We start from the raw sequence: 16,060 nt of genomic DNA, 5'->3' as shown, positions 1-16,060 counted from the left end.
ACAGGAGCCGAGTTAGGCCAAACCCGGCGGCTGCCGCCTGCTCTGTGGGTTTCGCCCGGGCGGCGGTCGCTGCCTTGGCCTTTGTCTCTCTCGGGGTCTCCGCTGCTGCCTCTTTTGCCTCCTCCACCCGGGCCAGGCCAGGAGGAGCCTCCGGCAGAGCCCGCAGCCCTCCTGCTCCTCGTGCTCGCCGCTTCCCCAGCCTCGTCGCCGGCCCTACTCGCCGTGCGTCCGGCAGCGCCGCCCCCCCTCGCGGGGGCTTGGGCTCTGCTGGGGGAGGAGGCGGAGGAGGGGGATTAGCACCGCGGCCGGACTCTTCCCCAGACCCCCTCCCTCACTTCACCCCCGCCTCCCCCAACACCATAGGCGGCTCAGGCACCAAGATGTCCAACCGAGTGCTCTGCCGGGAGGCCAGCCACGCCGGCAGCTGGTACACGGCCTCAGGTACGAGCTGGGGCGGCGGGGGGTTTCCGGGGTCTGTGGGGGCGAGGGGCTAGACTGCTCCGTCGGGCGGGGTTGCTCTCCACGAGCTCGCTTTGCTCGTTTCTTATACGCGGGGGGTCGGTATCTAAACGACCGAGGCGAATAAAGCACTTGGAGATTTTTAATCCCGAGTTATTGACCGTTCAGCGCCGCTACGATTCGGTTCCTCGTTCGTTGCAAAGATGGGCCGAACTCAACCTCCTACCGGGAATGCAAAGCTTTTTTTGATTATCCGAAAGTGGGGGAATAATGGGTGCCCCACGGACGCATATCCGTGATAAATCCCAGAGTGTTCACTCCGGGGTGCGAGGAATCTCGTGGCCACTTAAAGGCAAATTGATGTACGGGCGCACAACCTTTTTTTGTGGCCCTGAGTATCCCAGATCGGATGCAGCGGTCTGGTGAAGTGCCCTGTAACCTACGAACGCTGTCACACAATGAGGTTGCAAGCCCTGTACATACTTACCTGTGAGTAAGCCCCGTTGAGGGGGTTCGGTAGGACTGACTTGTGATGAGTATGCATCCTTAGGATCGCCCTGTAATTCTGTGAATCTCTATGGTGCCATGAGACTCATTTGTGTGTGCGTGTGTTATTGGCGTCAAAAAGACGTGGGGCGAAGGAAGGGAGCGGTTTGCAACACACAAACACACGGCGTTGAATTGAAGGGAGGTCGGGAATCCGGCGTGGATTGTGTCGGGAACAAGGCTTCCCCCTCTCCTTCGCCCCGGCAGGTGGGCCATTGACTGAATCAGCACTTTCAGCCGGGCATTTCGAGGCCCTTTTCTAGAACCTCCGGTTGCCTTTGCCCTCCATAAGCTGCCGTCGTTGAATTCCCGGCCAAGCTCCAGAAGGGTGGGGAGATCGGCGCCTGGAGAAAAGAGATTCCCTGAGATCGCCCCGGGGATTGTAAGGAAACTGCACTGGTACCTATTCCCTTTATTATACCCCGAGGAAACAGCGCATTTCGGGAGAGGTGATTGCGAAAAAGAAGCCAAGAGACGAATCCCCTGGTAGTTCGGTGTCGAGTTAAAGGGACCGACAAAGATCTGAAGTGTGTGAATGAAAAGGGGTCATTTAGGGTAATACGGGGGAGGGGAAAGAAATGGATTATGGGAACGCAGCAGTTGTCTCTGAATCGAGCTAGTAGGCATTTTGTCAAGTCCGGCATCTTGTACTGCCTAGTGTACTGTTTTTTCCCCTTTAAAAAAATAACCATTACAATTTATTAAACCCCCAGAGAATGAAGCATTACTCTTAAGAAGAACAAAGGACTTAACGACTGTATGTTTATAGGGAAGTCTTTGTGTTTTCCCATACCTGTGTTTTTAAAGTGAACAGGCACAGAAGATATGAGGGAGATAATGCTTTTAACTGGTGTTTCTGGATTTCTGATACCATTTAAAAAGAGCAAATAGGACCAGTGATGTTGTCAGTCTTTGCCCCCTTTTCTTTCTTCTGGCCCTCCTGAGGAAATGCTGCACACAGAACTGCCCTCTGCAGGATGAAAGGCGTACATGTTCCAGAATGAGTTTTCTTCCTGTATGTATTGTATGCAGCAACCAGATATTTCAATTGGCCTTACAAAGAAACAAAAGAACCTTCAGGGCTGAAACAAAACAAACACTTCCTCTGGCTTGATGGTTTATGGTCTTGCCTGAAAAATGTGATGTGGAGAGAGAAGGTAGCAGCAGGTTTGACAAGCATAAGTACATTGCAGCTGGCTACTTGCAACTTGCTAGCTGCATGTCTGCTTGTTAGCAACTGTAGTAGGTATCTTAACCTTTAGAAGTCACTCCTAATTGCTTGTATTTAGCATAAGAAAGATGGTTTCCAACTAGAAATGTAGGTTTAGGGCTGCAATACATGCCATTAATGTGCACCTACTTTGGAGGAAGCCTGAATCCAGAACTGAAGCATGGTGCTTCTGAATGCTTTGGGATTTGTTATGAGGTGGAGCAGGTCTCCCCCAAAGCAGCTCACAACAAGTCAGACTGCTCCTTGCAGTCAGCCAAAAACATTCTCTTCTCCCAGACCTTTGGCTAATTAAACAAGGTATGACCCTTTAAATGGGGGGGGGGTAATTGTTTTTATTTGTTACTATGTTATGTATTTTTGTGTCTTGATATTGTAAACAACCCTGTGATCCTCAGATGAGGGGCAGCAGATAAATATAATAAATAAATCAATAAATAAAGTATGGATGGGGGAACAAGGGGAAGTCATGCAAGTGGATGATGCAATGCTATTGGTAATTTTGACAGCTTGAAATCAGGTTGCCGAAGATATTGCTGCAGGAGATATAGTGTCAATTTACAACTTCTAACAGGTGTAGCGGTGGATTTAAAACTGGTTAGTAATTTGTCATACATATGCAGTGTCCAAGCTTGCTGGATGCAATGCTGAATAAACACATTTTCTGCTCTTGGGAGCTGGCAGCAAGACAAAGAAGACTGCACCGGCTGGCTAGACAGGTTTCCTGGGGTCTCTTGCTTACTCTACAGAAAAACCTAATGTGAGCTTAGCAGTTATAAGAGAAACTTGTATATGCCAGGCCATTTTGCTGTAGCAAATACTTAACTGCCAAACCACAAAGTGATGTGCAAACACAAATTTCATTTAAAGAAGAAAGAGTCCTGTGGCTCTTGAAGACTACCATATTTATTATGGCACAAGATTTCATGGAAAAGAGCCCATGTCATCAAATGCACAAAGTGTTATTCTCGCTTGGTATATGTGTGTGTGAAAAATATGTAAAAGGATGTGTCAGAAGGCCATGAAATACAAGTCAGTCTTTGACAGTTCTGTAAAACTTGTATGTATGCAAGATAAGCACCTTGACCATTCTCAGCAAGTTGTCAATGGTTGTTGCATCACAAAGGGATATGTCAAGCAACAATGATGGATGGAAATTTTTACAGTGCTTTTTTCTGTGGATATTTTTCCTGTTTGATAAGTTCTTTAGTAACTGAATAGATGTCAGTTGCAGATACAGTTTAGGCCAGCTTGGCAGTTTCAAAGCTTTTAGCTTTGTATGCTAAATACAAGTAAAATAGAAATGCTAAATTCGATCACTCTGGGGCATCAGAAAATTTCCTGATACAAATTACTTTGTGATGGGGAGGAAAGAAGGAAAGCCAACCCACCCCAAATTATATTTTATTTACAAGGCAAACAAATTCAGAAAAAAGGACAGTTTTGTATCCTGTTTTTGTCATTGACTCAAGTGAGAGCTATCACCATATTTTGCTTTATAGCATTTAACCAAAGAAATACTGGATAAAATGTATTCCAGAGGCTGTTAATGCTTCTTCTTTAAATAAGCTGCAATCCTACATGCATTTCCTAGTGAGTAAATACTATTGAACACAGCTGGTCATGCATCTGATTAAACATTCATAGAATTGTTTTCTTTGTATGCTTTTATCACCATAACATATACTGTGGCATGTGTTTTTATAGGCAGCCATCTGCACCTACAAAAGGTCGTGTCATGGATAAATTTGTTACGGCTTAAGATATGATGTTACACTCTTGCATTCAAGTGGTGTTCAAAAGTATATTTATATAAATGAAAGATAACTTATGAAAGCAACTTTGGTCCATTGTAGATCTTTTAGTTTACCAATGGAAGCATCAAGCTTTTCCATATAGGTGTTTTTATGTTTTCTATTTGCAGATTTTTGAACTTTAGCAATTTATATAGTTCATATAGTTACTGGGTGTTTGTAGTCCATTAAGGGGCATTCCATGCTAAATGAACAAATGAAGTGGTTTTTTAAAAAGGAAAAGGAAAAGAAAATGCATTTTGAACATTAAAGCACCTTCCACACATGCTGATTTTGGATGAGATGCTGTGTTTTTCAGAAATTAAGTAGCCTCCCAAGTTTTACATGCTAGGTGAACTAATTACTAGTAGGTGAATGGAAGTAACCAAAGCAACTGCTGGATTTACTTGCACAGAGGAGATAATATATGTCCCCCCCAAAAAAAAAATATCATGAAAAGCCTGCAGTGATAGGACATCATATACAGTTGTATTTTTGTTCATTTTGTTCATTTGCATTTTAAAAAGAGATCCTGAGTTGCAAAATGCACTCTTAACTACTGTTGAAGGTTTACATTTCATTCTATAGCAGAAAGAAAGAGCATACATTTCCAGGCAATGTGACCTTGAGCAAATTTTTGGAGAACTGTGGCCCTGCCTCCAGTTATAAGATTCTTCCTTCCCACCCCCTAAAAGGAAAAAAACCCTGTAGATTATTTCAGCATGTATAATAATTTACTTCTTCACTGCTTCAGTGGGTACCATCAAAACATTTCCTTTTAAATTTAAAAACAGAGGCCTATTTGGGTCATAATTCAAATCCAGTTATTCCAGGGAGACACAAAGATTACCGTTTCCTCATTTTAATGAATTTTCCTCAGAAATTGTGAAGATGTGTCTGCAGGAACACTCCCATCATTTTGCTACAAGCCCTGGTTGTTGTGAGCCTGTTTATCAGGTGGTGAAATTGTTTAATAGTAGGCACCGCCCAACTCCCTGCAGCCCCTCCATCTTGTGTGTCTCACAGGCAGCCTTGATGCTGAGCATCTTCTTGCATCAAATGTTTTATGGGAGGTGGCTGCCTTTCACAGCTATACAGGGGAGGGGGTCACTGTGTGGCAACTGTTCATCCACTAGCCAGGTCTAGGTTTTTATGATAGCAGTAAAAAAAGCAGAGCTGCAGTCTAGAAATGAGAACTACCAAATCAAATGGATGCTCACATACATGGTGTGGAGAGCTACTACTTGAAAGACTTGCGGCACATGCCCAGAACACAATTTTGCATAAATTTTGCATCTAATAATTTATATCTAGAGATGCAAATTTAGGCCAAATTTTAAAGGAGGAAAAACTGTAGCTGTCAGGCCCTACTCTGAACTATGGAATGTCAATTGGGTTTTCTAAACTGGATGTGCCGAAGTAAAATCCCACACAAACTCTATTGCAGGGGTCAGCAAAGTTTTCCAGCAGGGGCCCCGCCCACTGTCCCTCAGACCATGTTGGGGGCGGGACTATATTTTGAAAAAAAAATATGAACAAATTCCTATGCCCCACAAATAACCCAGAGATACATTTTAAATAAAAGGACACATTCTACTCATAAAAAAATTCCTTCAGTAGCACCTTAAAGACCAACTAAGTTTATATTTTGGTATGAGCTTTCGTGTGCATGCACACTTCTTCAGATACCTGCACACGAAAGCTCATACCAAAATATAAACTTAGTTGGTCTTTAAGGTGCTACTGAAGGAATTTTTTTATTTTGCTTCGACTCGGACCAACACTGCTACCTACCTGTAACATTCTACTCATGTAAAAAAACCCAGGCAGGCCCCACAAATAACCCAGAGATGCATTTTAAATAAAAGGACACATTCTACTCACGTAAAAACATGCTGATTCCCGGGCCATCCGCGGGCTGGATTGAGGAGGCGGGCCTTAGTTTGGGAACCCCTGCTCTATTGCATGGATGGGAAACCTTGGCTCTGCAGGCTAGATCTTTATCAGGATTTAGTCTTTCAGACCAAGTTTGACAGATGGTTGCCCATCTGCCAATTACCTGATGCAACAATGGCATGAGGTGATTAGGTGCTTTCAGTTCTAGAATCTTCTCAATTCCATGCCAGTGCCTATGTAAATGTTCAAACTACTGTTGGCCATAGTGGATCATTAAACAATACAGCTTCCATGAATTCACATGAATTCCTTGTTAATATTCAATGATGCCTTGGAGCCAGGCACTGTTTTCCGCACTCCTCTTTAGCTTTTTAAAATTATCCTTATTGTGTAGTTTGTTTAAGCATGTATTTATAGAACTTCCAAGTGGTGTGTTAATGAAGCAATCCTCTTCTAAATTTGTTTTTGGCAGCAGTAGCTCTTGGCACAACTAGATGCATTGGGGGACGCAGCACTGAGAAGGGGATGTTGCAGAGATATTGGAAAGGGTCACACTAGAACGCCATTTTCCCTTTGAGTTGAAATAGGTCAGTTGCTAATGTGAGTGAATACAAAGCAACAATCAAGCTGGCAGCTATTTGTCAATAGACCGGTTAATGTCTAAGTGTTTTTCAAATGTTTTTAAATGTTATTAGGTATATTTCCTGCCATGACTCCCTGTGAATTATCAAACATGCTACTGATTAAAAATGGAATCAGCAAGGTATCATCTTTGAAGCCACCTGGAAGTATTAAAATTACATTGTTCACATGCCAAATAGAACTAGTGGTGTATATTTCTCTGGCTTCCGCCTGTGGTTTGTTTGGAAAGAGACAAACCATGCACATTGGTTCACACCCAATGCTAAACCAGCAATACAGTTGTTTCCTCCCAGCTTGGCAAAGGGAGGAGCAGGACAGGCATGATTTGAGCAGCATGTACCAGAATGCTACTTGTGTACAGTTATAGCTATGGTTTGCAACTATTGCCCATTTTGCTTATTCTAAGAAGGGCTCTTTGGTTCCCCTGTGGTTGTTGTTTTTAAAGCCTTATTTCTCTTTCTAGGACCTCAGCTGAGTGCACAACTTGAAGGTTGGCTTTCTCAAGTACAATCTACAAAGAGGCCTGCTAGAGCTATTATTGCACCGTAAGTTTTTTCTTTATTTTCACATGCAGACCATTTTAAAAGAACTGTTACAAATTGTCACACTCCAATATTTGCAGCAAAAAGTGGTGCTCATGGAGAGAAATAGGCCAGTTCATGTCGGTCACTTTGGTTAGCTGCCCTGATTCAGCTGATTCTTTGGTGTCATTTTCAGTGTCTGATTACCTTGTCCTATTTTGTTTTGATTATTTCTATCAACTATCCTGATCAGCTGGTTGTTTTGTGCCAATGTAAAAAAAAAAGTCTATGATTATGTTGTAATTGATCCAGAGGAAGCTAGTCAATTGGGACTAACTTATTTCATGGATTTCAGTGAAACTAAATCATGACTAACTTCTCTGGACTCAACTCACTGAGGTTATGTGATTACATCACCATGGGTAAACCAAGCTAATTCAGAGGGAGGAGAGTGCTTTATCTTGCATTCCCCTTATTCTGAATGTGTGAACTTTTTCCTTCCCTTGAGTCCCTATCACCAGAGGAGAGAACACTTATTGTGTTTGTGAAAGGTAGAGTGCTATTTCATTTCAGCATTGTTTGTAATTGCTCAGAAGACTACTACTGTACTCATATATTTCAATCTTAAACATGGTTTTGCTTTAAGAAGTAGAATGCTCATAGCTTCAAATTACAGCCGTCTCTTATCACAATTTTAGGTCATAGGCGTATTCATGCAAGACACTGCTGTGTCTTGCAAACATAACCTTGATAAGGGTATATACATATCTGCTGTCTGAGAGTCACGTAAGTAAGCTGAGTTGCTCGTTGATTGTCAGTGTACCAACTGGGCATGCTGCTTATATCTGCTGTTGCATTTTTCAAGAGCCAGTTGAATATATGCTGCTTGTCAACTCCATAACATCAGCAAGCTCCCCTATATGGACCAGCAATTTGCTGACTGTTAATTTTGTACAATGTGTCTGTTTTTTGCAGGCATGCAGGCTATACTTACTGTGGGTCGTGTGCAGCTCATGCGTACAAACAAGTGGATCCTTCAGTCACGTAAGTCGCTTTAGAAGATTCTTAGAGTGTGTACAACAGAACTTGATTTGCATACATGCTGGCTTTAAGACAGAGGGATACCTGTACTGTAGTGGCTGACACATAATGGAGATAACTTGCTGTTTTGTCCCAACCCTTGGGGCAAATTGAATAATGCCTCTGAGAGACAGTATACTTTGTAGAATGAATGGAGAAATGCTGTGTGTCTAGTGTCAATGCCCCCTTTACTTTACTTTACTTTACTCTACCCACCCAATACTTGTGTTAGCTTTGGCGTCGTGGTTGCCATCAGGATCCGAAATTGCTTGGGCTCCAGATTGCACCAATGAGCACATGGGTGTGAAGACATTCCTATACAGGGTGGAGACAGTTTGGAGCACAGCACTATTTTTCGGGTTGCACTAATGTGTTTAAAATTGCCTGGAACTGTATACAATCAGGACCATACAGTCCTCATTTTCTGTGATTAGATGCTAAATGATGTAGCATCTCACTTGCCACGCTACGGCGGTAACATAAAAACATAGCTGCCAAGTTTTCCCTTTTCTCGCGAGGAAGCCTATTCAGCATAAGGGAAAATCCCTGTAAAAAAGGGATAACTTGGCAGCTATGCAAAAAAGAGCTGTAATAAAGGCATCCAACTGGGAGCCATGTCTTTTTCCTTCAAGTCCTACAGTGGTTGGACACAACTGTAACGGGGATGTAACCAGGGAGCAGGAGGCATGTCCATGTGTGCTGGAGTGCAAACAGTGATAGTGGTACCATTCACCTGTCTTTAGCTATTCATGGAATCCGTTGTTTTTCTGTTGAGTAGACAGTCGCTAATATTACATCTTTTCTGTTCACCCTCAGACGGAGAATCTTCATCCTTGGGCCTTCCCACCACGTGCCCCTCTCCCGCTGTGCACTTTCCAGTGTGGATATATATAGAACCCCACTATATGATCTGCGAATTGATCAAAAGGGTAATTGTATATAAAACACACAACCACTGAAGTACACAAGCAAAACTAATTCTCAAAAAACTATTAATCCATTGTGACTTTTCCTTTTATTTGCCGTCCGTACCTCTAAATATTCTCATAAAATAAAAATAGGGTATGACACAGGATGTAATTCTAATGTGGATTTTTAAGGAAGAGCACTTTTTAGAATTCACGTAGTAAAGGAGTGCAAATCCAACTGTTTTATTTGCACTCTGTGGCCTTCGCTTTGTATCTGGGAGAAAGCATTCATTTGTTTGTTTTCTTCATGTTTTGATTTTTTAAACATTTGGTTGGTTTGTATCTTAAAACCTTGGGAACTAACAGGACTAACAGAATAGTGTCTTATGAATGAACCAAATGGACACTTGTCCAAGGATTCCTGTGGCAGCCATAGTTCTGCCTTTGTGATACTACTGAACACTTTCAGGAGCCTAGAATCGTATTTTCCTCCCTAGTAGAAGAAAGCCTGTTGGGATTTTGCCTGCTTACAGTAACCACTTGTCCTTCATTGACAAAGTTGATGCAGTACACTAAAATATATAACGCCACTGCTTGTAACTAAAATAAAATATTGGGAGATAAGTGAGATGGGTTACAGAATAAAATTTAGCTTTAATTTCAGTTGTAATAGCCTTTATATCAAATCTTGCATCAGAGAGGAGGCACCATTGACTCTACAGATGTTGTTGGACCCCACCAGAACCGCCAAGGCTGATGACAAGGCTGATGAGAGCTGTAGTCAACAACATCTGGAGGAACAGGGTCCTTTTCTTGCATAAAAGAGACTGACATGCCTGTAACTTAGTAGGAGAGTTTCTGTAGTTAAATACTTTAGCTGAGTTAATAGACGGATTGGGAGGGAGAGAGAGAGCTTTTCTGAGCACGTGAAAACTTTTGTAGGCACCTACAATCATTGTTTTCAATAAACAGACAATAGGTTATTTTTGATTCTGTCTCTATCCAGTGGTTACTGGTAATCTTAATACATAAACTGTCTGCTTTCCCATACAGCCTGAAGGCAAAGGTTTTAACTTGGCACTTTATATCACAATACTCAGTTGAGGAGATACACTTCATCCTAGTTTGAGTAAAGTGCAGTCTAACCAGAAAGCTGATAAAGCAGAAAGACAGCTTCTCACTCAGTTGTTGCAGCCTTCTGCTATTTTTTTAGTCAGACTAATATATTCAAAACTTCTCAGTTTATGCAGAACTATGGAAGACTGGAATGTTTGAACGCATGTCTCTGCAAACAGATGAAGACGAACACAGTATTGAAATGCATTTGCCTTATACTGCTAAAGCCATGGAAAGGTACATTTAATTTTTAAGAAGCTGCACCATATGTAGAATGTACATATTGTATTCCTGCTTTTAATAAATCTATATTGAGAGAGACATCTGTTTCTCCCATACCCCACTAATGTAGAATACAGTATGCTGGAATCCTCAAGAGTCTTAAGCTCATTAAAACAAGTAAGAGAACTGTGGGATGTAACTTTTAGACACATGGATAATTTGGGTTGGGTAGAGTTCAGGCGGTCAGGACTTTTATCTCATCTTACTACATCTGTTATTACATGTTTCTTCCATCCTTCGTTATGTGACTTGGAAGAATTGGCAAAAATCAAGGAAGTGCACTGTCCCGCTTTGCGCAGCTTGTTCCAATTATAGGAGACCCAAATCCTACAAAACTGCAGCATCTTTCCATAAAGAAATTACCTGTAAACGTTTGTTAAGAAATGTATATACCACTCTTTATCAAATATTGTAGCTTCAGGACAGTTTAAAACATGGTAACATAATTTAAAATCCAAACAAAACAGTTCTGTGAATACAATTTATAATAGTAGATAATACATATAAGCAATACAGTGTTGAATTAATCACAAAAGTTCACTCAGCAATAAACTCCACAACTCAACCACTTCGAAATACAAGTCTAAGCATAAGCCATTGACTACATATAACACACCTATTTAACAAAACAGTGTTTGAAAAATCACTGTCCCTTTGGGCATGGGACAATGAAAAAAACCACAGCTTGTTTTCCTTATGAAGCTACCACCACCAGAGTACCTATTTCTGATTCTGAAATACAAAGAGAGCCTTGCTTGGTCATCTGAAGCATACTCTGTTTCTCTACAGCAGGCTTCCTCAACCTCGACCCTCCAGTTGTTTTGCAACTACAATTCCCATCATCCCTGACCACTGGTCCTGCTAGCTAGGGATCATGGGAGTTGTAGGCCAAAAACATCTGGAGGGCCGAGGTTGAGGAAGCCTGCTTTACAGCATGCTGTTTTTGTCAGGCTTAAGCGCTATTCAAAGCGTGCTGGTGAGGTGCAAACTTTTAGAAAGTGCTTGTTAGATAAATATGGCAACAGATCAAAACGATCTTGTTTCCTTTTTTTTAAGAAATAAGGCTGAATCATGGATTCAGAATATGTGCCATGGGGTATGTTCAGTGTTTTTCACATGGGAGGGAGGCCTACAAGAAGTGGGGGAAAGTTGCATGTGGGAGCAGCACAATCAGGAGGATGAGGGCACCATTGAGCAACGATCTTGTTTTGAACCTCTAAAATGCAAACTTATTTTTCTCTTCTTTAAGCCATAAGGATGAGTTTACCATTGTTCCTGTGCTGGTTGGAGCACTGAGTGAGACGAAAGAACAGGAATTTGGAAAACTCTTCAGCAAATATTTAGCAGATCCTTGTAATCTTTTTGTGGTTTCCTCTGACTTCTGTCATTGGGGTAAGTTGAGGCATGTTAATAGTTGTGAACTCCAATTGCATACATTGGCAAATATACACAAAATACATGTATGTTACATTGAAATGCATTTTAGTTTGACAAACCATTTTAGTTTGACAAAAATTGAAGCTGAAGTTTGTTGGTTGCACACCTGCATGGTGTGGCAGGGGTGACAAAAGACACAGTCATAATTAAGGCATGAGCTTGACTTTACACACACAACCAAATACACAGAGATAAATACAAACACACACACACACAGTCTTAAGAGTTACATTATTAAAAGAGGAAAATCATATGACACATTCTTTTGTGATCAAAAATGAGAACTCTTCCCATGGTTGAGTCAGGGTAGCAAGGATTCACCAGCAGTTAATTTGCATTCCAAACCTGTATCTGATCATTCTTTTTCATATTTGTTTCATTCTACTCATATTAGAATTGCAGAGCCAGCAAAAGAAGGCAGCTGTGAACTACTGGTAGTTTTTTCTGGCTTTTGTGTCATTTTAAAGTTTCCCAAGCTTTTACTGGAGGCATCTCTATCACTGCTGCTATGGGGGCAAAGCAGGAAGAACATTTCTGACAAGTGGCAGTGTTCTTAAAGCACTAGCAATTAAAAACAATAACAGCTCTTCTGGCATTTTGCAAATAAAGCAACATAAACCAAAATGATGTCTTTATAGTTTTAAAAACTATTGATACAAATTTAAATTTACTTTAAAATAATAAATATTTAATGTATGACCGTATTATATTTCCTTAGCGCCAAATGTTGATAGAAATCATGTTTGCATTCTAAGGACACTTTAATCTGATTGGTTGCTGTCTTGTTGGGATTAGTTTTATTGCAATATAATGGAAAAATTCAAAAAGTCATATTTTACCTTAATAACCTGAGATACAAATGAGCCTTTCAGCTACACACATTGTGATTTAACACCATGGCTTGTTTTAAAGCTGTTACCAGTGCTGGAAGAAAAGGGAAGGAGTAGTTAATGAAAGAGTTGTTGGTTTGTGAGCTTATTCATACAAAGTGATGGGCATAAAGACTCTGTGCATGGGCAGAAAACATCTTCATATATCATTAAATTGATGGCTGATCATCCAAATGCAGTCAGTATACTGAATGAGAGTATCTTAAAGATGCCATACACCCTAGATTTGTGCTGCCTGCTCAGATGCCACTTTATTTCATTTTAAAAAATCATAACCACATAATAGATGTCTAGTTACTCTTGTCTTCCTTAATTTGATTAATTAAGGTCAGCGGTTCAGATACAGTTACTATGATGAGTCTCAAGGAGAGATCTATAGGTCCATTGAAAACCTAGATAAAATGGTAAGTGTTAAATTTCATAATTTCTGTTGTCTGCTCTTCCTGTGTTTTTAAGGGCTCCTGGAGTTTTCCAGAGCCCCAAATAACACATTCCCATTTCTGTTTCAACCCAACAGAGTGTTGGTTGTGGGGGAGGAAGGGAACAGGAGATTGTTAGCCGCTTTGAGACTCCTTCAGGTAGTGATAAAGCGGGATATCAAATCCAAACTCTTCTTCCTCTTCTTCCCTCATTGTTAGAATCCAGAATTTCCCAATGGTGTTTGATCATCAATAGGTTCAGTGACAGGGTGGAGCAGGGAGAACTTAGTAATTTTTCACAAGGCACAATTATGCTCTAGAATTCATAGCTATTTTACAGTGCAATCATAACCATGTAAGTCCTAGTGAATTCAGGTAAGTAAGGAGAGGATTGCACCCTTAGAAGGCTTTTAAAAGGTCAACATCTATTAGTGATGATAACTAAATGGTGTCTCCATGTTCCAAGGCACTTTTGCATCTAAATACTAGCTGCCAAGTGGGATGGCTGTTGTCTTCATGCCTGTCTCGTAGATGTTTCCATTGAGACATCTAGAACAAGATTAGAGTAGAACAACCCTTGGTCTGATTCAGTGGGGCTCTTTGCATCCAAGCATGCTAAGAGCATTCTACCAGTTGTTCTAAGAGACAGTTGTAGATTCTAATGCAAGCATCCCCAGCCTGCGACCCTCCAGATGTTTTAGCCTACAACTCCCATGATCCCTAGCTAACAGGACCATTGGTCTAGGATTATGGTAATTGTGGTCCAAAACATCTGGAGGGGTGAAGGTTGGGGATGCCTGCTCTAATGGGAGGAGGTGTTGGGCCTTCCCAGTTTATCACAAAACTCTTTGGAGTTGGAGCTAAAATGCAAGGGGAAAACTCTTGATCATGCTGGTCAGGGAGGAGAAGACCTAATGTGTTATGTAGAACTTCTGCTTCACTGATAGCTTCTCAAACTGGTGTCAATCTTCCCTGCAGGTGATGTGACGACTATATCACATTGAGTGGAAGGCTCTGTGTATTCATAATACACAGTAATACAATTATAACTGTCTTTTTCACACAAAAAATGTTTATAAAGCTTAGCTATTTTCTTACATTTTAAGACTTTTTGTGTTTGATATCTGTATTTCTTGGGTAACAAGCTTGGCATGCTATAAATGTTGGTTATGAATAAATGCATCTCTAAATTATAGCGGATCATAATATTGATATTCTCCTTAGGGTATGAGCATTATAGAGCAGCTTGACCCTGTGTCCTTTAGCAATTACTTGAAGAAATACCATAATACGATATGTGGAAGACATCCCATTGGGGTTTTACTAAATGTAAGTACTGTTTGTTAAGCAGAGTTCAAATGCAGCAAATGCCACTACTAGAAAATGTCATACACTTCCCTTGGTGACAAAACCTCCTGTGGTCTAGCTTTTGTCGTACTCAGCTGGGTGGTGTTCTTAGCAGAGTTTGGAGTGGAACTGAATTTTTGAGGGAAACGCTGAATTCCCAATCGGATTTTCCCTTCAGTAATGTGGGGTCTAAGTGTTGATACCTGCCAGTCCTCCCCTGCCAAGTTTGCAAGAGTCCATTATGAATAAGGCGCCGGAGTGCTGCTGCTCTGAGAATGTCAACTTTACTTACAAAACAGCGAAACTTTTTTTGCTTTCCTCCCCTCCTAGGCTATCACGGAGCTCCAGAAGAATGGAATGAACATGAGCTTCTCGTTTTTGAATTATGCCCAGTCAAGCCAGTGTCGAAACTGGCAAGACAGCTCAGTGAGTTACGCAGCGGGAGCGCTCATGGTCCACTGAACCTCTGACTACTCAGGAATGACACCTGCACACCCAGTGGGGTCCCAGCCTTGCCCTTACAAAGATGCAGTTCCTGGTCTTTGGGTATACTGAAACCTCAAACTAATAGAACTCTTCTTTTTCTAGTAGGTGTAGTCCTTCCTTAGTTACAACTCATTTTAAAATGCTTTCTTGTTTAGGACAAGGGAAGGAAGGCTGGTGTCAAAAATGTTGTGACTTCTAAAAGCCAGTGGCTATAAAGGGATGGTGGCAGACGCGGTCCCCTTGCAGGTACAACATGTAAAAGCATTTACCCCATCCCAGATTTGCACTCTGCAGACCTGTGCACATGTACTCTGCTTTCAGAATAGTTTTGCGAGTTGTAAACAGACGAGGGTGGAAGCTTTTTAATAAAAAATGCATTTATAAAAGATCCTGTATCGGAATATAATAAAACTCCAGTATAGTCAATTACTACCCATGTTGTACAACAAATATTATTCTATTTTAGTTGCTAATAAAGGGCTGCACAAACCAACATGGTGTGATGTGATTTACTTTGAGTGGTTTCTTTTCTACAGGCAAGTTTTCTTTTCTCCTTATTCCTCTCCAGAAATTCCCATGAGTGATTTCTTCAAAGCTGTCAGACCAAAGGCCCTATTCCTATTTGAGCTACCTTCCAAGCACCTCAGGCCTGTGGTAGACAAGGTCAGAAGCCACAGTGGGCAAAGGAAAATAAATACCATTTTTCACAGGGATTCTGTTCCTGGCCCTGGCACACTTCAGCAGAGCACGTATAAGCGTGCCGTGTTATGCCCTCTTCTGGATCTATAAGGACCTGCGCATCGGCAGTTGCACATCAATTGGAGGCACCTAAAATGGTCACGGCATGTACTGCAAATGTCCTTTTACAGGAGGCTAGTTCCTTCACACACCCCTATCTATTCAGGCAAACAAGAGTTCAAGGACACATTTCAGCCAGGCAAAAACACTCAAGGATATGAACTAGGGCTGGTGAGGGATGTGGCCTGAGAAATATCCCAAGAGCCAAATAG

General features: G+C 41.5%; 1 protein-coding gene across 4 annotated transcripts; it reads left to right on the top strand.

Moving 5' to 3' along the window:
* Positions 1 to 15,543, top strand: MEMO1 (mediator of cell motility 1). 4 transcript variants are annotated; one of them, XM_035108316.3, is made up of 9 exons: positions 1 to 441; positions 7,028 to 7,109; positions 8,061 to 8,129; positions 8,982 to 9,094; positions 10,315 to 10,426; positions 11,721 to 11,863; positions 13,126 to 13,202; positions 14,442 to 14,546; positions 14,895 to 15,543. In XM_035108316.3, the coding sequence occupies exons 1-9, from the start codon at positions 381 to 383 to the stop codon at positions 15,024 to 15,026; spliced, it is 894 nt and encodes a 297-aa protein (XP_034964207.1). In that variant the 5' UTR covers positions 1 to 380; the 3' UTR covers positions 15,027 to 15,543. The 4 variants fall into 4 exon arrangements, with proteins under 4 accessions (XP_034964207.1, XP_088522632.1, XP_088522633.1 ...); XM_088666506.1 differs by lacking the exon at positions 11,721 to 11,863; XM_088666507.1 differs by lacking the exons at positions 1 to 441; positions 11,721 to 11,863 and adding an exon at positions 6,398 to 6,509.
* Positions 15,544 to 16,060: the final 517 nt, after the last annotated feature.

The sequence above is a fragment of the Zootoca vivipara genome, chromosome 3 (assembly GCF_965207765.1).
Source record: "Zootoca vivipara chromosome 3, rZooViv2.hap1.1, whole genome shotgun sequence".
NCBI lineage: Eukaryota > Metazoa > Chordata > Lepidosauria > Squamata > Lacertidae > Zootoca > Zootoca vivipara.
The sequence above is the reverse complement of the archived record's forward strand: the minus strand, read 5'-3'. Positions and strand labels throughout refer to the sequence as shown.

Excerpts from the sequence above, each read along its gene's own strand:
- MEMO1 (XM_035108316.3), top strand. The coding sequence starts at position 381 with ATGTCCAACCGAGTGCTCTGCCGGGAGGCCAGCCACGCCGGCAGCTGG. Across the intron at positions 442-7,027 it reads CAGCTGGTACACGGCCTCAG|GACCTCAGCTGAGTGCACAA; the intron begins GTACGAGCTGGG and ends TTCTCTTTCTAG. Across the intron at positions 13,203-14,441 it reads TTGAAAACCTAGATAAAATG|GGTATGAGCATTATAGAGCA; the intron begins GTAAGTGTTAAA and ends TATTCTCCTTAG.